The 26,963-nt window shown below is 51.1% G+C and overlaps 1 protein-coding gene and 1 long non-coding RNA gene across 7 annotated transcripts in view; one reads left to right on the top strand and one right to left on the bottom strand.

Annotated features, from left to right (window-relative positions):
- Positions 1 to 11,211: 11,211 nt before the first annotated feature.
- The window catches only part of Usp2 (ubiquitin specific peptidase 2), a 32,061-nt gene continuing 16,309 nt past the window's right edge, over positions 11,212 to 26,963 (top strand). Inside the window, exons 1-3 of one of the 6 annotated variants that reach the window (XM_013155595.2) lie at positions 13,592 to 13,662; positions 14,643 to 14,783; positions 19,109 to 19,941. In XM_013155595.2, the coding sequence (XP_013011049.2) occupies positions 19,150 to 19,941 (792 nt within the window). In that variant the 5' untranslated portion in view covers positions 13,592 to 13,662; positions 14,643 to 14,783; positions 19,109 to 19,149. Of the gene's footprint in view, positions 11,420 to 12,027; positions 12,050 to 13,563; positions 13,663 to 14,642; positions 14,784 to 15,682; positions 16,470 to 19,108; positions 19,942 to 26,963 lie in introns of those variants that run through there. The other 5 variants (XM_063255923.1, XM_063255924.1, XM_003472764.4 and 2 more) reach the window with 5 other exon arrangements.
- On the bottom strand, positions 17,731 to 24,276 carry LOC134477625 (uncharacterized). Its single transcript, XR_010049668.1, has 2 exons — positions 21,792 to 24,276; positions 17,731 to 18,758 (listed from the first exon to the last, which is right to left on the bottom strand). It is a non-coding gene; the product is annotated as an uncharacterized LOC134477625 (long non-coding RNA).

Genomic DNA, 26,963 nt, shown 5'->3' with positions numbered 1-26,963 from the left:
GCAGGCTGACCTTGAAATCACTATGTGGCCCAGGCTGGCCTGGAATTCACAGTGATCCCCCTGCCTCAGCCCCCAAGTGCTGGGATTACAGGCATGCGCCATCACAGCTGGCTTGAATGGTAGTCACTCATTATGGAACAGGTAAGACCCTAGGGGAGGTTCTAGGAAAACAGTCCTCTAATTCTAGCCCAACCCCAGAATCTGTAGGCCAACGATATTTAGGGGTTTTTTAGGAAGGGGGATGGGTTAAAGAACATCAGCAGAACCGGGGATATAGCTCAGCGGCACAACACCAGCCTGGCAATCACAAGGTCATGAGTTTGATTCCTGGTACAAGAAAGAAAGAGAGAGAGAAAAGAGGAGGGGAGAGGAGAGAAGAGGAGAGGAGAGGAGAGGAGAGGAGAGGAGAGGAGAGGAGAGGAGAGGAGAGGAGAGGAGAGGAGAGGAGAGCCAGGGGTCTGTGGAGCCAGAGAAGGGAAAGATTTGAAAATTAAGAAAATTTTAAAATGGCCAACTAGGTCAACTGTTGTTAAGAAGATGAGGACCAATGTGTTGGTAACTATGGTAGCAAATCTAGAAACGCCCCCACCCAAAGCAGCTCCACCCCACGTCACCCCCCTGTTGAACCCCACACGGCCGTGTCATGCCTCTGCCCATCGGTGTCTGGTGAAGCCATGCTGATGACTCCACTGGGAGATCCTAAGAAATGCTGCAGCTTGCAGCTGGTTCTAGAATGCTCGCTCCTGGGACACTCTCATTCGGAATCCAGCCTCCTTTCTGAGAAGCCCCTGTCACAAACACTCCTCGGCACCTGAGTCACCAGCACCAGCTAAGCTCCCAGCCAATGGCCGTCAGGGACTGCCAGCCGTGTGGGCAGCCATCCATCCATCCCAGCTGCTGACTGCAGCCTCACAGCATGATGGCCCCAGCAAGGACCTCCCAGGTGAGCTGGCCAGCCACAGCAGCGTGGACAAGCTCGTAGCCACTGATGACCAGAAGAGTGACCAACAACAGCAGTAAATGGGCAGTGGTGAATGGGAGCCAAACTGGGGCGGGTGCCTGAGAGGAAAGGAAGAGCAGGGACTTGTGTCCCAGCACGTGTGGCTGTGGCTGTGGCTGTGGCTGGAGTGGGAGGCAGAGTCAGGGTGGGCTTATTGACGCCTAGAGAAAGGGAAAGGCTGAGGAAGAAAAGTGAAGAAATGGAGTCTTTGGGGAGGCAAGACGGGGGATCTAGAGCTAGAAATAAAGACAAGACGGGTGCAGAAGAGGGAAGCTCACGGACTCGGGGTTTGCTACAGTTAGGGTTAGATGGGCTCATGGAGCTCAGGTTCCCTGATGGCATTAATGGCTTTGTAAGATAAGAAGAGGGGACAGGAGTGTAGCTCTGTGGTAGAGAACTTGCCCAGCATCCCTGAGGCCCTGGGTTCAATCCCAGCAGAGAGGGAGAGGGAGAGAGGGAGAGAGGGAGAGAGGGAGAGAGGGGGAGATAGAGAGAGAGAGAGAGAGAGAGAGAGAGAGAGAGAGAGAGAGACCCAAGCTGACATCTACCCACGTGATGCCCTGTGCTATGTCATGCCACCCACAGACACCAAGCAGGTGCCAGTATCATGCACCTGTTGAGTTTCCCCAGCCTCCAGAACTCAGCCTCGGTAGCTCAGCTGTAGCAACAGAAAGCAGACTAAGACACAAGAGGCCCCTCTTTTCTCAAGGACACACAAGACAGCTGGATGAAAGGCAGGGGAGTCAGGGAAGCTGGGTGAAGCTTAAACAAAGGAGGTAATCCTCCAAGCAGCATGGCAGCAATCTTAGATGTGTAATTCCAGGAGTTAGAGAGACACAGCTTCAAATCCTGACTTGGCTGAATTTCTTTACCTCTTTTTTTTTTCTTTTTTTTTTGGTACTGGGATCAAACTCATGACTTTGATCTTGCAAGGCAGGCCCTTATGCCACTGAGCTAAATCCCCAGCCCCGATTTCTTTACCTTTTTGAAGGTCAGTGTGTCCAAAGATGGTGGTTGTGATGATGACAGACAATCACCATTTCAGAAAGTGGGAATGGGAGCAGAATTCTAAAACTAGTCTCCAGATCTGCTACTCCTTGAGATCTGAGACTGAGATGAGACCGCTGCCTGTGCTTTTACACAGCGTAGCAGCAGGGGGAAGGCCCAGCTGGCAGCCAGCAAGGAAACAGGAGCCTCGGGTCTTACAGCCCTGGAGGAGATGCTTCCAACAACCCGGTTTGTTGTTTGTTTTTACAGTACTGGAGATTGAACCCAAGGCCTTCACACTGAGCAACCTCCCCAACCTCTTTTTTATTTTTTACTTTGAGACAGGGTGTTGCCCAAGCTGGGCTCAGATGATCCTCCTTCCTGTCTCAGCCTCCCAAAGTGCTGAGATTACAGGTGTGCACCATCATGCCCGGCCTAGAAAGATTGTTTTCTTGAGCCAGATGGACACTCTGATTTTGGCCTAATGAGACCCTAACCAGAGCACCAGCCATGGTTACCAGGACTGCTGACCTGAGATGATAAATAGTTGTTGAAGCCACTGCATTTCTGGGTGTAGATCGTGCATCAGTAGAAAACTAATTTAATGAGGAAATAATCACAGCCAGAAAACAACAGAACTGGTGGGCAACACCGAATGTGTCCATCTGAGATCTGTGCTCATAAACACAGAGCGGACCTGCCCAGGTGATGTCCCCATGTCATTCCCCTGTGGGCGCAGGCCCAGGAGGGAGGTGGTAAGACAGTCTGGGCAGGTTCAGGTGTTTCCGGCAAGAGCAGCAGAGGGAAGGGGGGACAAGGGCATGGAGGAGGCTGGCAGAGGAGCCCAGAACAAAGCATCACCGCCCAAGGTGGGCAGACACTGGCGCAGTGCTGTTGCCCATCAGGGTTCATTTTCTGCATTTGGACAGAAACTGTGAACCAGCGAAGTGCAGCCTAGAGACTCCAGGGTGTGAGGGACAGAGATCTTCAGTCTTCAGCTCTGGGCTCTCCACAACCCCATTCGTTCCTCGGCGGCTGAGGCCAGAGCCCTTCTGAACTGGAATCTGCCAGTCGCCACTGCCATTAGCTGCCCCCACCAGTCACCCATGAGCCACAACAGTGGTCACTGCTGGTCTCTGGCGCTGATCCTCACTGACCTTATTTCTGCCATGGGTCTCTGAACTCTTCAGGTGTTTGTAGTTCTTTTTTAAGGCAATTCACTCAGCCCATACTACTGGGTGGATTTATGGGACCTTCTGAATCCACACTATCCAAGAAAAGAATCATGAGCAGATTTATGAGACAACCAGTGAGGCTCTACTTGGACGAGGCCTGTGCACAAAGAGAAACTCTCCCAGACTGGGGAGGGGAGCCTTGAATGTATGGAGCAGCAGAGAGCACAGTTACCTGGGATTGATCCAAGTCCAAGGGCACTGATTGGTCCAAATTTAAGGTTGCTGATTGGTCCAAATTCAAGTGTCTTCCTACAAACTCAAGCCTGCAGCCGGCAAGATGGAGTGGGTGTGGGGAGTCCAGGATAGATGCAGCTGTAGCTGTCAATCAATGCACGTCCACCAATGGATGTCCATGAAGAGGGAAGTGCTGTGCCACTTCCGATCTATCTCAATGTTACCATAAGCTGAAGCACACCTGGGGTCCCTAGAAGCTGGAAGGTGCAAGCATCTCCCTCTAGAGGGAGAAGTGAGTAAGACCCTGGAAGGAGTGAGACCCTGAGGACGCCTTAATTAGGGCTTCTGGCTTCCGGAGCTGTGAGAGAATACATTTCTGTAGTTTTATACCCCTAATGGCCTACTCAAGGGGTCCTTCACTTAAACCAAAGAGAGAAAAAGATGCTTTGGAGAAGGGGCTGAGGAAAAAGCATAACACGGCAGGCCAGAGCACTAGGGCCATGAGAAGGCTTGGAGGATGGGCACTGACTTGGATGAGGAAATGCACCCAGAAAGACACGGTAACATTGCATTATCTGGACTTTCAGATTGCTGACAGATGGACTGACAGAACAATCATACAGAGTCAGTTCAGTCAGCCACTGAGGGGACAGGTAATCAGTTTACAGTATGTATGCACCTGGAACTTGTCCCAGAGAACACTGTCCCCTCTGGTCTCCATCTGGGAACCACTGGGCCCGTCTTCAGTATGGCCAGCTGCAGGAGGGGCCCATCCTAAGCAGCCTGAGCCCTGGCAGGATTAGGAGACTGTTCCTTTCTGCTGTGGACCCCGGAATAGCTCCACCACTTACCCAGCAGTGACTGAACCTCTCAGAGCCTCTGTATCCTGTGAGGATGACATCAAAGTCATGGCTGTGGACTCAGGCTTCAGAGCTTTGCTGCTTTATGGGGTCCTGTCATCTACACCTGAGCTGGCCAGTATGGTAGCTGCTAGCCACACACCACTACTTAAACTAATTAAGGAAATTAAAAAATCAGTAATCACACTGTAAACACTTCAAGAGCTCACCAGCCACCTATGACCAGTGACTGCCCTACTAAGAGGCACAAAAATCGTCACCATCATCACAGGGGTTCTATGGGACAGAGCTGGACTAGATGTTGGGAACAGGTGGTTGAACCTTGGCTCTTATATAAGTAGTGGCTGAACTCAGGAAGGGGAGGCAGAGCAGAAGGGCCTTTCCAGAAACATCTCAGCCTAGCTGCCCTGGGCAAGGCTCAATAACTTAGCCCAGAAGTGCTCTGAGAACCAGGGCATCTCAGAGCCCAAGACACAGTACCCTGAACCCCAGAGAGGAGAAGGCTCCCTCTTACTACTAATCCAAGACCCATAGGCTCTATTCTTTCTTTCCTGGCCCAGTACAGTTGAGTGTGGAAAGACCATTGCCTTCAGCAGAACCCAGATGCATCCCCTCCCACAGGGCCAGATGACATCTATAACCCTCACAATTCAAGCTTTGCTATGAAGCAGGGCTGTAGGACATCTCTGGTTCATTTGGTTCCTGCTCTGCCTAGGTGAGGCAAAGCTGTCCACTGCTGTCCTTACCAATCCCCTGTGTGTTACCCCTCCTGTAAACATCTGCTGGGCCAAAACTCCTCCTGCACAGAGCATGGGAAGTTCAGCAAAGAGGTCCTTTCTCTCTCCACTTCTAAGAAAGCAAGAAGCCATGAAATAATTTCCATGCAAACATATTTAACATTCTTCTCATGGCAATGGCAGGTATTTGTTTTACATTTAGGGAATAAAAAGCCCTTTGTAACAAGTTTCCATAGCACAGGGTCAGCAGCCCCAGGGAATGTAAGTCTCCTTCTCCAAATGCTGGGATCTCTCTGCGACTTTCCAGTGATAGTTTCTCCCATGTTTTCCAGTGTTTCCAAAAAACCACAGGATCTAATCTCAAGCCAGGTTCCTTGAAGCTAAGCAAGGAACACAACACCAAAGGAACAGCTATCTTCTGCATCAAACCAAAACAGATTCCCCACTGTCTTGTTAAAAATGAAAGAGAATCATGAAAATAGTTATCTGGAATGATAAATGGAAATTACATGATTAAATGTAATTAATGTACTTAAATTAGCATATTCCTGCTATTTAAGTCCTGTAAAGTACTACTAATATTTACTTACTTTTTTATTTCTATACATACATTAGTGGTTCCTTTGAAACATTTCTTTTAGGAGTTAGTGTGCTAAATTTTAGTGCTTGATTTTTTTTTAAAAATAAGACATTTATCAAGCATGGTAGCACATGACTATAATCCCAGCTGGCAGGCTGACGTATGAGGAGCAAAAGTTCAAACCTAGCCAGGCATGGTGGCACATGCTTCTAATCCCAGGACTCAGGAGGATGAGGTGGGAGGATCATTATGAGTTCAAGACCAGCCTGGGCTACAATGTGAGCTCAAGGCCAGCCTTAACTAGTGAGACCCTATATCAAAGACAAAAAAAAATTCAAACATGATATGAGTAATCTGTTAATTCAGCAAACCTCTGTCTCAAAAAAAATGTACAAAGTCCCTGAGTTCAATCCCCATGGCGGGGGGAGGGGGTGAGTATCAAGCATTGTTTCATAAGGTTAATCTGTATTCCTAAACTTACTATTTAGCAAGAATCTTTTCTTACAAACCATTAACAGCCTCAGCAACCAGGCCTTGATGATTTAAAAGGGAATGTTGCTAAACCAGGAGACTTAATAAAATCCCTAATCAGACAGAAGCAATGGGGATGGAAAGGGAGGGATGCACGATTTTAGACAGAATCAAAACAATTACAGCCTTTCTGGATACGGGGATATAGGGAGATGATGCTTTTACTGTGATCTGTGGCTTTCTGCTTTCTTCCCTATGGCCCTGCCTTGCCCCTTGGGGTTATGTTTCAGCCAAGGGAAATACCAGGAGAAATAAAAAGCCACATCTGGCTTTTGAACTTCAACTGTCTGGGTCCTTCAGAAAGCAAAGGACTTCTACCTTGACAAAAGAGGTAGTGTCTTGGGCAAGCTAGGCCTCACATTGGCATAACATCATGCCCCCCGTGGACAGGAGCCAGCAGGAAAGTGATGACAGCACTGTCCCTAGCAGACCCCAAGTAGGTTGTGGAGATCTTATGCAGGATCTCTACATCCTGGCTAAGGAGGAGGCAAAATCCCAGAAAGAGAAAACACTGCAGAGGACAGCCTATTTCAGAGGTGGCTTACACCATGGACAGCGCCCACTTCCTCCTGCCACTCCAGGGCACCTTAGCAGCACAGGATCCCCATATCCAGGAGTAACCAAGGGGGAACAAGAAGACACCAGACCTCACAAGGCCACACAAGCAAGAACTGAGAAGTGGGTTCCTCAGTGGACACTGGGTGCTGTAGCAAAATATAAATAAAAGCCATCCTCCCAGAATTTAGGCACTCTGAATCCAATTCCAAAGAGCCACTTCTCTAGGCCACTGCCATTCTGGGACGTAGTGCTCTGGGGCTTTCTCCTCAAAGCAGTCTTTCAGTTTTGCAATTTTGAGGCCACAAAGGGCGCAACCCTGCTGCTGCTTGTGATGCCCTCAGCCCATCTTTTCTTTTCTCCTGCTCCTTCTTAGCAGTCAAGATCTCCTCTGCTCTATCTTTGCAGTCCACAGCTTTGCTGGAGCTTCCTTTCTGGCCAAACTCACATTTTAAATCATTCTGATGGGCTCTTTGTTCTTGATTCTCAACACAGATCTGGCTAAGATCCCCCCAACAGTAGCCATGCTACCATCTCAACACTTGAAAGCCTTGAAATTTCTTCTGCAAGACTGATTAGTCCATCGCCCTTCATCTCAGTCACAGGCAAAGTCTCTAGACATGAGCAAAACACAAACAAACTTTCTGTCAAGTTACAACACACATTGTCTGGATTCCAATATGTAATGCAGTCCTTCTCCCCAGCAAAAACCTCCTAAGCCTGGTATTTACTAGCAGAATTTCTATCAGTGTTCTGCCTGAGCCCTGGCCAGAGCATCCCAGCTCTACTTTTTCAGCTGGCATCTCTGAACCTTTCCAAACTCTTCCCACAAGCCATCCCCAAAGGTTCCTGAACTACATGATCAGGTACGGTCACACAGCAACAACTCCACTTCTTTGGGGCCAAATTCTGACTTAGTTAACTTTCTCATTGCTGAGACAAAATACCCAACACCCAAAGTTAAAGAAGGACAGGTTTATTTAACTCATAATTTGTAGAGCTTTTAGTCCACAATTGGCTGGCTCCAAGACAGGGTGGCATGGCAGACAGGCATCTCGGAAGAGAAACACTTCATGGTGGGCAGAAGGTAACAAAGAAAAAAAGCAAGAGGCAATCACAGCTCTTTGTTTTTCTTATACCTTAAGTAGGCCACCTGCCTCAGAGCAGCCTTACATCCTTAATCCTACAGCCTTTGATCCTAGCACTGTACCATGACTCAATCCCAGCATGACGCACTCTAAATCCAGCCGCCTCTGAAAACCCCCACCTATACCACATGAGGCTTTGGGGAGACATCTAGACACAAGCCATAGCACCCTCCTCCTTCACCCTTACTCTCAGCTGACCTAACTTCCTAATTCACTGAGAGAGGAGAGGTCACCAAAGAGAAGGTGCCCACGTGTCCATCACCCTGTCTGCACCTGTCCACAAGTACCATGTCTTCCTTTTTCACTGTGAATTTCCCACGTGTCCCTAACCAAAACCTGTTTCAGTAATCAATTCCCCCTCCTCCTCACCTGTGTCGCGCTCGGAACATTCTCTTTACCCCTAATATCAACTTGTACTTTCTAAAGCCTCTTCCCCATCTACATATATATACAAAACTCATAGTTGATTTCCACTTAAAATTTCCCCTGAATTCACTTCCTTTAGCTCCCACGCAATTTCTCTCCTTTCTTTAAGCAGAAGTCTTAAGAGTTGTCTGTGCTGTTCCCACTCCTCTCTTCCCATTGTTTCTTTTACTTTCTGGCAATCAGATTTTCACCCCAACCACTCTACCAAAAATGTTTTATTGAGGTTACCAACAACCTTCTGTATCAATTTCCAAGTTCATCTCCCTTGATCTATAGGCAGCATCTGACACATTCAATCTTTCTTTTCTCCTCTTGGCATCCAGTACATCACCATTTCCTGGGATTCTGTTCCCCACGACATGGGCCATTTTTCATCCCTCTGATGGTTTCAGCTCATCTCTGAAAGTGCAGTACTCAGTTCTTTCCCATTTTTCTACTACACTTGCATCATCAGTAATCTCTTCTAATCTCATAGTTTTACATAATATCGCAGGAGCTGGGCATGATGGTGAGCACCTGTAATCCCAGCACTCAGGAGGCTGAGGCATGAGAATGGAAGTAATTCAAGGCCAGTCCAGGCTATATAGTGAGTTCAAGGCTGGCCTGGACTACACAGCAGGATTCTGTCTCAAAAATAAATTTTAAAAATCTGTAAGTTTCTGACTCTTAATTTTCTTATGTTCAGCCCCGACCACACCAGATGTGCACATCCAACTACCTGCTTGAGATTTTCATTAGGACACCTAAAAACATGTTAAATTTAAGATATAGCAAACCAGGCTCCTGATCAACCTCCTCCTTCCCACCAAAACCTACTCTTATGCAACGTTTCCCATTTCAGTGAATTAATATTCAGGAGAAAGGTGTCCCCATTTTTCCCTGACACTACTTAATCCATCAGAAAACTGTATTGGTTCTGTATCCAAAACACATGCAGAATCCGAATCACTTCTGATCACCTCTCCTGCTGTAGCAGAAATCCACCCTCCACCCAGCCAGTGTACTTCAGTTTCTTAGTTGCCCAGGTAACAGTTCTTGTTCCAGTTCTGGTTGCTTCTGGTCTCTTAGAAAGAGCTGGTCACTGTGATGCCTAGCTGGTCACTATGATGCACGTTGTATAAACAAATTCCCAAGTGACAAGCCATTCTGCCTCTGTACTTCCTGCTTGCTTATCCCATAGAAGCCCTAGACCACCAGGGATCAAGGCCTGATATTCTGGGAATGATCCCAATCAGTGCTTGTCAATGCAAACAAATCTGCCTCCAAATCCTAGGTGTCATTTCAGTGTTTCTGTTTGCCATCACATTGCTATCACAAAAGCACCATGCCGCCATCATTTCTTACCAGGTGACTACAGTGACCTTTTAAGTGCCCTCCTTTTTCTGCACTGGCTCCGTTCCCATCTGCTTTCCATATAGTAGCTAAATGGATGCTGTAGAAACAAATACCAGTTCCATGTCCCTCCCCTGCTCAAAACTGTTCAATAGTTCCTATCTCAGGGTAAAAGATAAGGTGCTCAGAATTACTTTGGGGCCCTATGAAGTGTCTCCCCTTATCTCTTTGATCTCATCTCCCACTCTCTCCCTCTTTTCCAGCTACATCATCTCTGTTCCTTCTCAAAAGTAACAGGTAGAACCCACTTCAGCATCTTTGCATTTACTGCCCCCCTACCTAAAACATTCTGTCCCCAGATATGTAAAGTGCTCACTCCCCACTCAAACATCACCTTCCCCCTGGGGCATCTCTGTTCCACAGCACACTCCACATCCCCCTCCCTGCTGACTCCACAGCTGTAACAACCATCTAACACACTATAGATTTCATCTTTTGGTTATTGTCCTCCTGATTCTACTAGCATGTAAGCTCCTTGAGGGCAGGGATTATGCCTGTTTTGTTCACTACTATGTCCCCAGTTCCTAGAGGAGTGCTAGCATGGAGAGAAGGTCCCAAGGAAAGCTAAAAGGTTGAGATCCAGAAAGATTTGGTCTTGGCCAAAAGGAGGAATCGGTCTTTCACTGCTCCTGGAGCAGAGGTAAGGATGGGTTCAGATATCTGTGTATGTAGAAATGTAAGTGCAGTATTTCTCCTGGGTGTTTCTAAGCTCTCTGGGCAACACAAGAAAAGTACCTGGAGTGGTGGGGCTGGGCATGCGACAGAGCACTTAACTAGTGCGTGCAGGACATGAGTTCCATCCCCAGTGTTGAGAAAGGAAGAGGTAAGGGCACCGAGAGGGTGCAGGTGAAACTCAAAAGGTGTGTGGCCTTGACATCAATCTTCCTGGTTGGGCTGATCTCTTCACCAGTGTGGAGGAGAGGCGAAGGTCTCCTTGAAAGTCCAAAGAGAATTCCTTCCATTCACACAGTGCTTCTGATTACCCACCCAATTAGTTAACACTATCCACTGGTCCCGTTGGGGAAAAAACGAACGGAGTATCTTTAAGAGTGGAGAAACAGGGGAGAGTAGTGTCTTGCATGCCTGTCATCCCAGCAAGTGGCAGGCTGGGGCAGGAGGAGCGCTGTGAGTTCAAGGTCAGCCTAAGCTGCAAAGTAAGTTCAAAACCAGTTTGAACTGCTTAGTGAAACCTTTTCTCAAAAAGACCAAAAAAAAGTGGAGACGAAAAGAAGCAGGTGAAGAACAGAGTCTCCCCCATTTTAGTGGAAAGGAGCCAGACGTGAAGTCTTTCCTAAAATCCGAAAGTTGATACGCACCGGGGCTCAAGCTCAGAGCCGTCTACCGTGAAACTACTAATACCTTCCAGCTGCCCAGTAGCGTCACATTCCAGTCCAATTTCTTTCTGTACTCCACCCTCTCCAAACTGGCGTGCTTTTCCTCCACGTGGTTCTCTGTGTATATCTGTTGCCTGGGAGACCCTAGCCGGGCGGGGCTCTAATGACATCACAATAGTAACAAGCCAATAGCCGTGACGTATGTCGGTGACGCACGACGCGGGGTGGGGCTTCGCCAGCCAGGGCATGATGAGGTGGCTGCCCGCTGGGTGGCGCCGGTTTCCCCGGGAGGTCCTTTCTGGGCCCCCGGAGGAGGTGGGGGAGAGGCGAGCAGGAGCCCAGGCCAGGGAGCCCTCTGCGTCAGCTGCTGCTCGCTGAGCTGCCCCAGTACCAGCCAGGACTCACCCGCAGCTCCATGCTTGTGCCCGGTTCGACTCGTCCATCCTCCGAGAAGCGGCAGGTACGTGCCACCTGTCGGAGATCGGGGAAAGGGGATGCGGGGGTCAATGTAAGTCTTAGGTTCAGAAAGTGAGATGTCAACGACAGCCTCGGCAGAAAGGCCGCTAGAAATGTAGGGCGAGGGCCAGCTGTGCGGGGGAGCTCCAGCTGTGTGTGTACGAAGGGGCTGCCAGCTGACAGCCCAGGGTGCCAGGGAGAGCCATCTGTGTGTGCTGATCAATGTGTTCTCAGGGAACGCTGCCTTGGCAGGTCCAGGTCTCCGTGCCTTCTGGCAGATGTGGCCTGAGAGTGACTCCTGGACACGGACAACCCCAGGTGTGCGTGCAGCTCACTTACTCTCTGCTCCTAAATCTCCCGGTGCTGTCTCTGGTCAGTTCGCCAAAGCGGGGAGGGGGGAGGGGGAGGACAGCAGCTAAGCGGAAGGACAAATTTTCCACCAATCCCAAACCAGAAAGAGGCAACTTTGAAATTTTCACCAATCCCAAATCAGAAAAAGGCAGGTGGTGCCCCAGCCAAGCAACTTAACAGCCAAGGGAAGCCCTGGCCAACCCAGTCCAACATTTCTGCGGGAGTGAACAGGGGAACTCCTAACCTGGGTGCTTACAGAGCAAGGGCCGAATTGGAGATGACGGTAGGAGCCACTTTCCCCAAACAGGGGCGTGAGAACATCTGCGACCCGCCAGGAAACCTAGAGGAGGGCGAGCTGGTGGCTGGGCTACAGTGGGGCATCCCCACTCTTTTGATGTTGTGTGTAGACGCGTGCCAGACTGGAATGAGGCCTGGAATGAGGGCGTCTTTGGCAGTGTCTCATGGGGACCCAAGCTGAGTCAGTGGCGGGTACTGAAACAGGGTGAGGCGTCAGCCTGGGCCCTCCCAGTCCTCGGGGAGAGCCATCGAAAAACAGGAGAATCATCCTGGGAGCAAACAGCTGCAGCCAGGCCAGAGAGGCCAAGAACCCTGCTTCTTCCTCTCGTGACTCTGCGGCCAGCCCAGCTCTGCGGCGGTGGAATCCCGAGCTCTTGAACAGGTAGAGTGGAGCCACGCCAAAGAGTCCAGGCGTTCTCCGGGTGGTTTGGGGAAAGCTGCATTTGCCACCTTCATGGAGGCAAAAGCAGGAGCCCGGATGGGCTTGGTCTGTCACTTTGGTGGACTGGACGGACATCCGGGTAGCATGTTTGCCCTTTCCATTTGAGGGACACAGACCAATTCGAGAAACTAGGGACCATTCTCATGGGACAAAGCACTCTCCCAAGGAAACCGCGAGATCCTTTTCTGCTAGGACGGTTCTCGGTCTAGGAAGGGTCGCTTGCTACTACTACTACTATGGCTAAGTAGAACAGGTAAACTAGGTAATCTATGGGATCATCATCATTGAATCTTTACTATGTGTCAAGAAATGTACAAATATGTTATTTCGTCCTCACAGTGTTGTTATTATAATCCTGTTTTACAGACTAAGTAAGATTCAGAGAGCTTAAGTAACTTGCTGCTGGCTCAGATCCAATAACAGAAAGAACCAGAATTCGGGCCTAGACCTAGAAGTTCATTATTAAAAAGTAGCAGGCTGAAGCCAGGCAAGGTGGTGCATACCTGTCATCCTAGCACAGGGGCGGCTGAGGAAGGAGAATCTAGAGTTCAAGGTCAACCTGGCATACTTAGTAAATCCTTGCCAAGCCCTGTTTTTAAAAACAAAAACAAAAAAACTGTAGTGGACTGAAACCAGAGTGCCGGTTCTGCTCGCCTTTCTGTGCACCCTGGAGCTAGATCTGCTTTTCTCAAAAGCCCAGAGGCTGAGCTAGCAATAAGGCTTCTTTTTCTACTCTAATTTTGTGACTGACAGCTCCGGAGAATCCACCTTCTCCATGGTTTTGGCTAAAGTTCCCCCCCCCCTCCATGCCTCTACCTTCTTTTCAGTCTTTGGTTTCCCCTTGAGTCTCTCTACTGCTCTACTTCAAAACACCCCCTCCCAAGAATCCTGATAGATCTCCTAACTAGCCCCGGTCCAGCCAGACAGCTGGCAGAAGGTGGGCATGCCACTGCCCCTTTAATTCTCCTGGGGCTTGGAATGCAAGTGAGTTGCTGTCTCTGCTTCGAGGTCAGATAAGATACTATATATATCGGAGCCGTAACCTGAGCTCCGGATTACCAAGCCCCAAGTCAGACTCGGCTTCTGGCCTCTCCACTGCCTTCCCTGCCCTGCTGGGGAAGAAGCCCCTAGGTCCCTTCCAGTGCCCCCGGACACAGGTCAGTAGCTGCTCCTTTGGTAGCTGAGCTTCTCAGGGTGGCTGTCTAGAGGACAGGTGTGAGTGAATTCAGGGAAGCATGGGAAAGTCCGCCCGCCCACTGGGCCTGCTGCCTGCCATGGACAAGACCAAAGACTGCAGTGGCAGACAGAAGATGGCTGAAGCCTAAGAGGAGAGTGAGGGAGATGGGGCTCCCCTCCTGGGGTGGGGGACCAGGACAGGGCCTGGGCAGGGGTGAGTGGGAAAGAGAATTGGAGGATACCTGCCTGGAGACCCATTTCTTGGCTTTTTTTTTTTCCCCTTTTGGACCCATAAAATACACATCTCCTGATGCCAAACCAAGAAGCATCTTATAGAGATGCTGACCTGAGCCCATCTACTCCTCCACCCATCAGGATACCTGCCTTAATCTCCAGTCTCTTATATCACCTCCCCGAATCCCACTCCTCGGTCCTTGACCACCTCCCAGAAGCTAGAGAGACAGAAATGGACCCACATTCATTGTATGACCCCTGACAAGGCAGGCAAGAGGATGGGGCACTAAGCTGGTGGGTCACTAGGTACTAAGGCCTCAGAGAACTGCTAGGACAGGTGGAGGAGGGGCAGGCTGAGGCTCCTGGTGCCTGAGAGCAGTAGATAGAGGTGCCCCCCGCCGCTTGCATCCTCTGCACCTGCCAGGGCTGGGTGCTTGTGCCCACCCAGTGTAGCCAGGGACCAAGCAGCTAGGAGTAAGGGTCAGAGAGTGTGGGTGGAGGGAGACGGCTCCTCACTCACCCTCCTACCCTTTGGGGTCAGTGCATTCCAACGCATTTAGCCAGGAGCTCTGGGAAGCTCTGAGGTCACCCCAGTGGAGGTTCCCAAGCACCTTGCAAGATGGGCTGGGACTCCCAGCTCACCTTCCCTGAGCACTTAGGTAAGAGGAAAATTACTTAACCCTGCTTAGGAGTGTCCAAGAAACTCAGCTCAGCATTCTCCATCCAGACAGTGGCAAGGTCACACAGAAGCCAGCATGCCTTCACTCCAGGAGACAGCAGATCTTGGAAGAGAGGAGCCATGAGGCTGCTGGGATGTGGGCTATCACCCACCCCCTGCCCCCAGGGCCAGGAGTGCCTAGGATTCTTGGTGAGCAAGTTCCTCCCGTGGCTGGGCAGGTTAGGGAGCTCTTCACGTGAGCTACAGGAAATGACAGTGGTTGACCAGCTGACGCAAGGAGCTTGGTTGCCCCAAGGGAACATAGCTCCTTTTAATCCCTGACTCACCTAGTATAGGACCTTGGGGAATGGGCTATGCTTCGGCCAGTATATGCTGGGGGTGGGGTGCATGTTCATAACCAGGCCTGGGCCCAGTGACCCTGAGATGCTGGTGACAGGGGACACACGGGACCTTGGCATCACAGGTGAAATGGAGGCCTCCTGGACCATCTCATGGCTGATCAGAATTGTGCTGGTGCTCAGGTTGCACCTGGCTTCGTTTTCATTTCCCTGTGGTGGAAAATCCAGAGGGCCGCTCCTGTGGGAGTCTGTCTGCCACCCCCATGCCATTTCTGGGTAGTAGACGTTTGGAACCTGTAGCATTCCTCTCCCTACCCCACCCCCACAGGTCTCCACCCCTGCCCCAGGCCCTGGAGAGCCCCGGGAAGTGGGAATCAGGGTCGTGGCTTTCTGCTGACTGTCGCAGGCAGAGCACAGGTCGCAAGCTGGCTCTGCTACTGCTCCCAGCCTAACTTTGGGAGACCCACATCACTTCCAGGAACCCTAATTTCTGAAAATGGACATCATCATAGCACCTGGGAGGATTAAGTGAGTCAATACATGTACTGCAAGTCTTAGCAAAATTTTAAGTGTCAGTCCCTCCAGTAGTATAAATGTCCAAAACTTCATTTGAAAGTTTCCCTGCTGGGATGAGGGATGTAGCTCAGAGGCAGAGTTGTTTGCCTAGAATGAGAGCACACTGGGTTTAAGCCCCCACTCTGTTCCCTTCAAAGAAAATTCCTAAAGTTCTTGCATATTTATTTTCAGAATTGTGGGTACATTTTTTAAATTTTAATTGTCATACTTTGACCCTTCCTGTGGTGTTTGTAAGTTTGAGGCATCTATGTATCTGAAAGAGTTTGAGCTCACAGCTGCACCAAAACTTCCAGACTACTGGGCGCATGAGTGTGTGTGGAAGAATGCTGGGTACATAGCCAGGGCGTGTGAGTGTTGGTGTAAGGCTGCCTAGAAGATGAAATCAGAAGCTGCATGTGAAGTCCTGAGCACGCTTGGTGCCTGGTCCATAGAGCACAGCCCCAGCTGGCCAGGTGACAGCTGCTTGGCTCAGGTGTCCCCACAGGAAGCTGAATAGCTCTGTGCAGAGATATGCTGGTGTACCTCCCTAGAAGGGGAAACTGAGCAAAGCGATGGGGGATCTCAGAGAAACAAAGACCCAGGCAGCTTTGTAAAGATGGCATGTAGGAGGATTGTGGGCAGGGGACTGGCCCCGTGGTCCAAGGTGGTAGGCACCTAGGGAGGTGCTGCTTGGAGCCACATGCCTGTGCTTGCCAGCTCTGGGTAAACAGTGAAAGGAGCCGGGCAGCAGAGGCCCCACACTGGGCAGGGAGGGGTACGGGAAATCCCAGCCAATCGTCTGGCCTCCCACTGCCCCATGAAAGAACCATTCAGCCCAGGCCGTTCCTGTGGCAACAGGGAGACTCGCAGCCATGAGAGCGCCAGTCTTGACCCTGTCTTGCGCAGCAAGGCCACAGCCTGGGCCCCCGCCCCAGCTCCTGCCTCTGGTGTATTCTGCAGCCCCTAAGGACAGCAGTGCCAGGTAATGCCAAGGGTGCCAGCCTGAGCTGTCTTCTGCCCTGGAAGTTGCTGGAACTTTCCTCAAGAGTTTCACTAGAGTTTGGTGACAGGGAGAGATATGTGCAAGGCCTCAGCTCCAGCAAAACCATCTTCTCAGACATGGGAGTGTAAGCCAGATGTCAGAGCTGAATGGCAGCTTCCAGGGGGTATTAGTAATACCGTGACTCCCAGGACTGCTGGGGAGAGAAGGAGGCCTGGCACTTAGTTGCCTGCCAGATTGGAGCAGATAGGAGAGCCAGGATTTGGGAGGTCTACTGGGATTCTGGAGGCCAGAAGGTATGACTCCACCCCCAGCCTCCAACACTTCCAGGACTGTCTGTCCCTGTCTGTTGTACCTTGTTTGGCCCCAGCACTTCTGCGTCATCAGAAAGGCCAGGAGAGGTCACCAGCTTGGGCCACTGCCCACAGAATACCAATTGCCTGGGAGCCTGGGGAAGGGGAGGGAGAGCCGTGGTGGGGAGGAGCCATGAGCTCATTCTCTGGAGGTGGGGTGTATCTGATTGGCTGCCTGGTGTCCAGGAGCCCAGCTCCTGAGACCTGGAGTCTCTTTGACTTTGCATTATTGATGGTATTCTCCAAAGTGAAACAGAGCAGGACTGGTCCCCTGTACCTACCTGTGAGCCTCTAGTCTGCCTCTCCCCTGTGGTTTCCCTGCTGAGATCAGCCCCCTGTTCCTAGAAAGGTGTGAAACGCCTGGAGGTGGGAGGAGAGGGCACAAGTGAGTGGAGGAGGAGGGTGGAGGTCCCCTGGGCCGGTAAGAAAAGGGCAGTGAAGGGATAGGGTTGCCCCGTGCCGGCATGAACATCACTGGAGCCCTGGCAGAGTCCGAGAGTGCTGTTCTGGGGTCCACATGGAAGTTGCCACTTGCTCATTTCCATTCCTGCGCCCATCCCAAGCCTTGCCTGGTTTAGGATTGGATTTCCGGGACTTCCTGCCAAATTTTCAGTATTTGGGTTTTGGCACTGGCTCTTCTCTGCCCTGTTGGGCTGGGCTTCTGCTGGCCTAAGGCCGCCTATGGGCTGTCCAAGCCAGTGTCTGCCGAAGGGCCTGCTGTGTGTCACTTATCTCACTGGGAGCTACAGAGGAAAGCCTGGCATCCAAGCCGAGGTTGAACCGGCCAGGTTAGAGGATGGCCAGCCCTGGTTTTATTATAGACTACCAAGGGAGGAGCCAGGCTGCCTGGCAGGGGCTGTGGGAAGAGATAATAACCAGTCATTGTTAAGTGCTTTCATGTGTTATTATCTCATTTATTCTCCACAACAAGCCTGTGAGACAAGAATCATGATGGTAATTATTATACTCATTCACAGGTGAGGAAATTAAAGCTCAAAACGATTAAATGAGGAGTGCAAAACTGGCCAGCTAGTCTGTCACAGGGAATCCAAACCAGCCGCTCACACACTGCTCAGACTTCTGGAGTGCCCCCAACCACAAGCTCCTCAGGCCCTCAAAAAAGGGGCGTCCCTCTAATTGCTCCTCTCCCCCATAGCACCTCTGCCACTCCAGCTCCTCTGGAGATAAAGTTTGCATACGGAGATGTTGGAAAGACTCTGGGGGACCCCCACCTACAATAGGGGTGGCAACTCAAAACTATGTGGAAAGAGGGCTGGGTGCATCCTGAAAGATCTGACTGCTAGGGCGTGACCTGGACTAACTAGTACCATTTTTCCCACTAGTACAATCGAGAGGTTAAAGTGCATGGTCCTTTAGGACCCTCCTAGCTCTCCATTCAGTGATTTCTGTGTTCCTTCACCAGACTCCCATCAGCTGCAAGAAAAGGGGTTTCGGGAACAGGACAGGTTCCAACACCTGGGAGTGCGTCTGCAGTGCATGACGTTAGGCTCTAGGGGGCCCCTTTGCACAAGTCAACTACTGCCAGGAGCAAGTTGATAGCCCTGTTGGAAGAACCCTGAGAGGCCACAGGGCACTGACTCTGCTTAGAACTGAAGATTAAGATCAGTGAGAAACTGGGTTCTGCCATAGGAGTATCCTCCACTGGGGGACCAAGCGGCGGTTCTTGTTTCCAGGGAAGAGCTCTGGAATGGAGTCTCCACCCACTTCCCCAGCGCTTCCTCTCCTGCGCCTCTTTTGTCTGGCCAGGGAGCTGACCCCACAATTTTTAGGTCATTCCAGCAGACAGCCTGTGATGCCAGCAGGTCTCCTGATGGTCACCTCAGCCAGAGGGCTGGAAGCTGGCGTAACTCTTGAAATGTCCCACGTTCTCAGCCCAGCTCAGGAGTCTCTGAAGAAGCTAAGGAGAAGAACCAGATGGGATTTAGCTCAAAGACCATGGATGGCTTAGAGGGCTGCAAAGGACACAGCCTACTTTCATGTTTGGATCTTTGAAGGGAGAATTCAGAGTGGCCAGGACACGCTAATGCCGATTTCTCTCCTGAACACATGGGCGCAACTGCGAATACATGATGTGTGCAAGGCTGCGTGCACATCCGCGTTCATGTACACATGCGTGTCCCGGCAGCCAGCCAGTTGCTTGAGGAAGTGGTCTGGGTTGAGCCCTAAGATCCTGGCCATCTTGGATGCAGAGTAGGCACAGCAGGCGCCTGGCAGGGCCCTTTGACACCTCCTTTCCTTGTCTTTCAGCCCATGAGGCTCCCAGTCCCCACTGAGTGCTGTCCTGAAGGATGTCCCAGCTCTCCTCCACCCTGAAGCGCTACACAGAATCAGCCCGCTACACAGATGCCCCTTACGCCAAATCAGGCTATGGTACCTATACTCCTTCCTCCTATGGGGCCAACCTGGCTGCCTCCTTCCTGGAGAGGGAGAAGCTCAGTTTCAAGCCGAGCCCCCCCACCAGCTTCCTTCCCCGTCCCAGAACCTATGGTCCCTCCTCCATCCTGGACTATGACCGGGGCCGCCCCCTGCTGAGACCCGACTTCGGGGGTAGTAAGCGGGCAGAGAGCCAGACCCGGGGAACTGAGCGGCCTTCAGGCAGCGGACTCAGCGGGGGCAGTGGATTTCCCTATGGAGTGACCAGCAACTCCCTCAGCTACCTGCCCATGAGTAGTCGCGACCAGGGAATGACCCTGACGCAGAAGAAATCAAACAGCCACTCAGACCTGGCCCAGGATTTCTCCAGCCTCCGGACTTCAGATAGCTACTGGACTTCAGATAGCTACCGGATAGACTCGGGGACCCTGGGCCGCAGCCCCATGCTGGCCCGCACTCGAAAGGAGCTCTGTGCCCTGCAAGGCCTCTACCAGGCAGCCAGACGCCCTGACTACGTGGAGGACTACCTAGAGAACTATGGGCACAAAGGCAGCGCACCCCAGATGCACTTGCAGGCCTCTCCCTCTCGAGTTCCTGAAGTCCTCAGTCCCACCTACCGACCCAGTGGCCGATACATGCTGTGGGAGAAGGGAAAGGGCCAGATCCCTGGGCCCAGCCGCTCCAGCTCCCCAGGGCGAGACACTACGGTGAGTTTACCCTTGGGGACCTAGTAATGGGCTGGGGAGGCAGCCAGCCATGTGGAAGAGCCAGGCTGGGGACAGACGCCTCATGATCAATAGTAGTCCCCATGGAGAAATGAGAAACAAGTCATCTCAGTATGTCTGATGTCCCCCAAAGACCTGCGAAACTGAGGGTGACCCAGCAGTGTGCTTGGAATGCTTAGCTATCCAACCATGCCATTCTCCCCTTGTCCTTTTCCACCCAACATGTCATGGTCCTCTGCAGGCCTTGCCCCATCTGGGGCTTGATGCTGAGGCTCCCAGACCACCAGTGCTCCCTGTAGCAAGTGGGCCTCCCGGTGTTGGTATAAGACGTCTGGAGAAGGGGTTGACACTGGTGGGCTTGGGCCTACAGTGTCTAGATCCCAGGACTCCTGTGTCTTTGGAGGAAATAATGGGGAAAGTAGGGATTGAGATGATCTAATACCTCAGCATTCCATCCCTGCCTGGGATGGAAAAGGCTTTGACAGAGTCTAGCCAAGGGCTGGTGCAGCTTTCCTCACATCTAATCCTTGGTCAAACATCTCCTGGGCACTGCGATGGTCTGCCTTTCCTGTAGTTATTAGTGTGCCCATAAGGTGGCGAGCTCTCGATATTGTAAAAATATCCCGTCTCCAGGTCCTCTGCCAGGTGTCTTGCACAGCAGGGAACTAGCTGATTGTATGGATGAATGGGTGTGTGGGTGGGCTGGTGGGTGGAGAGAGGGAGGAAGGAAGGGGTACGTGGATGAATGGATGGACGGACAAACGGACAGACAAACAGATGGACAGGCAGGTGAATAAGCAAGCATACAGATAGGAGGATTGGGTGCTGTGTGTCCTCTACTACCTTGTGTAGCACCCCGCTGCCATGAGACACACCTTTTGTAAACAACAACAACTGTGCCACAGTGAGAGATGCTGCTTAGAGCACTTCTCCAGGCCAGCAGAGCAAGGGTCAAGGGTGAGGGGTGAGGCACTTGCCAACAGACCGTGAATTATGTCATAACTAGAGATCTTGAGAGGACACTGATCACATTTCTTGGAGAGCCTTGGCTCTGCCGGGCTGTCTGGGAAGTGCCGTGGGAGACACAGAAGCTGTGTCTCCCCGAACATTCGGATCCTGTCAAGGCAGGGCTGGCTACTGGAGAGCCAGTGTGGCCAGAAATGAGACTGTATCAGGACAGAGCTGGGATGGGAGACACATAACAGTCTCAGAAGACAGCATGCCATGGTTGGGGCAGAGTGGCATCCCATTGGCCATGATGCTGTCCACGGTGGTCTCAGTGCAAACCTAGGTCCTCAGAGCCTGTCAGGAGCTCCCCACTTTGCAGTGCTTTTTCCAAATGGGGTCTGCAGAGTGCATGCCCACTGACTCTAATTCTCAGAATAGTGCCTGGACATGTCCTTGTCACCAGCCCTCCAGGTGATTTCTAAGCACACATTGATGCTGACAACCTCAGTGTCATAGAGCCAACTATAGACAATACCACCCCTCCGCCCCATCGTGAGAGAGCAGTATTATCCCTTTACCAGGAGCCAGACTCCACTGGGACTCTGCCTCCTCCTCACTGCACATACCAGCCCTCCCAGGAGAGTGCTACCCTTTGCCCCTTCCCAAAGAGGCCCAACCCCACTCAGAGCAGGTGAGAGGAGTTTTGAGGGAGGCCCTCAGAGCAGCAGCACAGTACCCCCGCATCCTTATTTCCCACCCAAAAGCAACTCACTCCTTCATTTATGGAGCTCAGCGTACTAGCACCGTGCTTGGTGCCTAGTGCTAAGTACTCAGCACCTAGCCTACTGCAGCAGGTCCTTGCACTTCCAAACCTGTCTCCTCACCTGTAAAACAAGAATGTCCACAATTCCCACTTGACAGATTCTTGTGAGGAATGAGAAGGTACTGGATGCGTAAATGCTCGGTACACGTCAGCCCTGATGTGCCTGAGCCATTGATCATGACTTGGGCATTCACAATTCCTTGGGGAAATACATTCTTCAACCCGCACAGCAGGAGATTGCCCAGGTTGAAGTGTTAGCAGTGGCAGAAAAGGGACAGGTCATCTGAGGCTGGAGCAGGTAGCCCATGACCTCTGGCAGGTACAGTGCTTTCTTAACCTTGGACACCAATCAGCTGAGCTGCATTTCCTCATCCATAAAAGGGAGTGATCACACCTGCCCTGCCTACCCCACAGGCATGCCAAGAGGCACAAAGCAAATAATGACTGTGAAGGAATCCAAAGGCAGTAAAACAGGCAGAAGAGTTTGTTTAAACTCAAAAAGGAGGGCTGCGGACACAGACCAGTAGTGTAGCACTTGTCCAGCCTGTGTGAGGCCCTGAGTTCAATGCCCAGGGCTAAAAAAAGAAAAGATAGATAAACCCGGGGATGGGAAGGTGATTTTAAAAAAAGGGCACTGACTAGGGTGGAGGTGGGGTCACAGGGTAGGAATCCCCATGTAAGAGGAACAAAATTGATCGAGTAAGATCTGTCAAAGTCTCTCTCCACCTCTCTCTCTCTCTCTCTCTCTCTCTCTCACACACACACACGCATTAATAAGTATTATTAATAAGTAATAGGGGCTGAACCCAAAGCCTTTTGCACAGAACTATGTCCTACATTTTTTTTATAGCATCTTTTTTTTTTTTTTTCTTTTTTTGAGATGGGGTCTCACTATGCAGTTCAGGCTGGCCTTGAACTCACTTTGTAGCCCAGGCTGGTCTCGAACTCGAAACGATCCTCCTACCTCAGCCTCCGAGTGCTGGGATTACAGGTGTGAGCCACCACACCCGGCTTTTTTACAGCATCTTGATAAATTTCCCAGGCAGAACTCAAATTTGTGATCCTCCTGCCTCAGGCTCCCAGAATGCTGAGATTGTAGTTATGCACCCCACTACCACCAGCAGGGTGTCTCAGGATGGCTGACCCGAACTACAGCTGGGTTTCAGAAAGGAAGGTCACCTGCAGGCCCTCCAGCAGGACTAGAACAGTTCCAATCAGACTCCTTCCCTCACTACCAGTGACAGCCAACGTGAACTTGGACAGACTCCACTGAGCATGAATAAAGAATTGACAGAGGAATGTAAATTCTGAGTAACTCTGTCCCCGTGTGTAGGCACCCACAGAATGCCGGACTGTGGGGTACAGCTCAGCCCTGGGAAAATGAAGGGCTGTCCTGAGGTTCTACTATCTGCCTCAAACCCAGACGGATGAGTCAAAAGGAACAAGGATGGGGAAGGGAGAGCCACTGGGGACTCCCGGGTCAGCCCAGGTGGCTCAGCCCGGTGGAGAGAACTAGGATCCCGAGTCCCAACCACCTCCCCACCCCCTCTGCCCTACCTCTCTGTTCCCAGGCCTATGGTAGGACAAGCTGTTCCCACTGAACCCTGCCAGGACTGCGCTTTAACCCCTACAATCCTTCCTAATCCTCCTCGGCTCCACCCCTCCAGCTGCTCCCTGCCAGCCCTGGCGCTCTGCCTGCTGGATGAAGCCCTGCACTGGTCCCGCCCAGGCCTCCCCTCCCCAATAAGAGCCAGGGGTTAGCCCAGCGCCCTCCCCAGCAGTCAGCAGGCCAGGAACCTGCTCCTGGACACAGCATCAGGGCCTGAGGCTCTGAGCCAGTCTGTTCACTGGTCCCCAGTCTCTTCCACACCTTGCCTTCTGCTTCAGAACCTGCTTCTAAGGAGCAGTGGAACCTGAGTACCTGAGTCCTATTTGCCACTGGGGCTGCTGACTCATCTTTTGAAGCCCTGGGTTCCAGCTGTTCAGTAACAGGGCGATTATATAAACTGAGGTCATGTGATTTTGCTGCTGGGTGGGACTTTGGACTTGAGTGCTGCCCCGCAGCAAGCTGAGGTTCTCTGCAGAGAACAAGGTGAGAAAGGCAGGAGCTTAAGAGCTCCTTGGGCGAGAAGGTGACCTTCTTCTCTGTCCCTGGCCTTCTCACTCTAGGGACTCAGCCATGCTGGACACCCTGCTGTCCTGTCTGTGTAGCTTAGCAGCCTGAGACCCTAAGGCCTGTCTTCACTAGCTCCCAGGCTTACATAGCCACTCTAAGGAGATCAAATTTCCTGGGGGCCACACAAGGTCACTCAGAGGAGACATGAAGGGAGACAACTCCCATAGCAGGATTAGCACTGGCCTGGGAGGAAAGACAGCAAGTTTGTGACTTGTGATTAGAAATAGCAAGGTGCCAATGTCCCCTTCTCGTGAAGCTCTGCTGTGGGCTGTGACCTGGTGGCCTTGAAGTTGCCATACTCAGACTCCATTGCTCAGTTGGTCCCCAGCACCATCCATCCCCCCTGCCCTCTCCACCCCCACTCCTGGATGTCTCCATGAGTTAATGTGGTGCCGGAGTGGGGCTTAGCAATGCAGAAATTAATCCAAGCCTGGAAAAATGTTCCCTGCCCCTGGGAGAACCGCTCCACTGACCACTGGCTTTGGAAACGAACATTGTGTCCAGAGCCTTGAGCTACACATGTGACCCCTTGTCCCCTCATACCTCAGTGACTACATAAAACTGGCACCCCAGACAGAGGTAGAGGCAAGTGGAGGAAGTGTGTGGCTTCTGGAATCTGGCTGGTTCCAGCCAGGCTGCCCTGGGCTTGAAGGAGAACAGAGCATTTAGCCTCTGGAGGTCCAAGTCACACAGGGAAGCACAGCTTCCTCCGGCAGGTAGAGAGGGTGGATGACTCCTCCTCCCCCAAGGAACACTAGTGGCTAAAAGCCGACCTCCTAAAAGAGCCTCAGATCACCTGCCAATCAGTTAAGCCACCAGTCTGTCCCATCAGCACTGGCCTTGAAATATCTACCCGAGCCCAAAAACTATCACCAAATCCTAGACCACACTGCTCACTCAGATGTGAAGAAGCAGAACAGCAGAGCTAGCCCTGATTTTATGTATAATCTGTCTCATGCCAGGAAAGACCTGAGGTGGAGGAAATCATTTATCCCATCTGAGCAGCAGGCCAAGCTCGGACTCAGAAATGCAGGCGTGGGCTGCAGGAATGAGCCCAGCTCAGATGAGTTTCGTGTATTTGACACAAAGAAAAGTCACAACCAGGCATGGTGGCACCCACCTGTAATCCCAGCATTTTGGGGTGCTGAGACAAGAGGCTCACTAGCTCAAGCTCAGCCTAGGCAACTTACCGCTTAGCAAGAACTTGTCTCAAAGGGCCAGGGATTTAGCTCAGTAGCATAAGTGCCTGCCTTCGAGTGTGAAGGTCATGAGTTCAATCCTCAGTACCAAAAAAAAAAAAAAAAAAACTTGCCTCAAAAAACTAAAAAGGACTGAAGATAAAGCTTAGTGCAAAGCCCCTGGATTCAATCCCTAGTATAAAAAAGAAAAAAGTCTACAGCCTGAGGCAGATTCAGATCCCAAGAGACTGTCAACTTTGTCCCCACTCAAAAAGTGACACTGAAAAGACAAGGACTAATAGGAACTTGACTGGGTAGGAAATGAGCCACAGTCCTTTATTGGCTGCATCTGGTAGCACTTGGACCTGCTGGGTAGGACTGGACCCCTTGTGTGCTGTTTTCCCTTATCCAGACCTCTCAATGCGCGTGCGTACTAGCGCTTTCCCATCTGCCCGCCTACTCCCAGCAACCTCTTCTTCCCCAGAATGCCAGGATGTCCTGGGGTTGCAGTGCTTACGTCACATCATGGAAATACAGGCCAGAAGCTGCAGTCAGTGTGCACCTTTGGGCCTTTGCCTCACCCACAGTGCACTTGCTCAGCGGGCAAAACCAGACTTACGCTCCACCCTTTGAGACTGGGGGATTCCCAGCAGAGCGTGGTTGGGACTTCTTCTTTAAGATCTCACTAAGTGCACAGACAACCCTCCCCTGGAGGAGGCTCTAGTGAATTGGCACAACTCTGACAAGCCACACACAACGTAAGACCATTTACAGAACTCCGAGAAACACTTGTAAATCAAAGATAAACATATTAAGATAAATTAGTAGTACACAAACTGGGTGCTAGAAGACTGGAAATATGCAGTAATAAGAGTGTTTAGAACTGGATGGAGTTAACTAAGGAAGGCTTTATGGAAGATATAAATTATGAGCAAAATTTACAAGTTGGCAGAGAGCAGGAAGGGCATCCCAGGATTTCTAGTCCTTGTTAAAAACATGAGTTTTTCCTGTAAGGCAGATCTGGGTTCAAAGTTCAAAGATCTTTGGGTTTGAACTCTGGGTTCAAACTCTGTAGGTGGCCTTGTACACAGCCCACACATGTGTACCAGATACAATCCCCATGTGGCGTGACCATGTGTGCAGTGTGCGTGTACATGTGTGGACGTGCCCGCCAGGAGGAACAGAAGGAGCCCATAGATGAGTAACAGCACACACTGCTTCCTCTCTTATTAGTTTTGCAGTCCTGACAGTTCACTTGACCTCTCTGGACATAAGGTTGTTTGCCTATAAAATAGGGATAATTATAGTACTTCATAGTACGGTTATGGAAATAAGCTAGGATATATAAACCCATAGACCAAAGCCTGGCATTTAATAAAGAATCAGTTTTATTTTTGTTGTTTCTTTTTGTTGTTGTTGTTGTTGTTGTTGTTGTTGTTTTGAGACAGAGTCTCGCTATGCAGTTCAGGCTGGCCTTGAGCTCACTTTGTAGCCCAGGGTGGTCTCGAACTCGCAACGATCCTCCTACCTCAGCCTCCCAAGTGCTGGGATTACAGACATGAGCCACCATGCCCGGCTCTTTGTTTTTGTAGTCTTGAGACAAGGTCTCACTAAGCAGTTCAGGCTGGCCTTGAACTCACTTTGTAGCCCAGGCTGGTCTCAAACTTGCAACGATCCTCCTGCTTCAGCCTCCCGAGTGCTGGGATTAATTTTTGGTTTTTAACCACAGGATAAGAAGGTGGTCAGTTGCTTTCAGGAGGAGCACATGAGGGTGAAGCAGTGGGAGGTGGCCACGTAGAGACAGCCTTACAGACAGCTCCCGGAGGGTCTGGCAAGGCGCACTGGTTGCTTCAGAGCAGGAATGATGTGATCAGATGCG

Source organism: Cavia porcellus, unplaced genomic scaffold, assembly GCF_034190915.1.
Source record: "Cavia porcellus strain 051 isolate PalLab524CR breed Dunkin Hartley unplaced genomic scaffold, mCavPor4.1 scaffold_9, whole genome shotgun sequence".
Taxonomy (NCBI): domain Eukaryota; kingdom Metazoa; phylum Chordata; class Mammalia; order Rodentia; family Caviidae; genus Cavia; species Cavia porcellus.
Note: the sequence above shows the minus strand (reverse complement) of the source record. Positions and strands in the feature narration are given on the sequence as shown.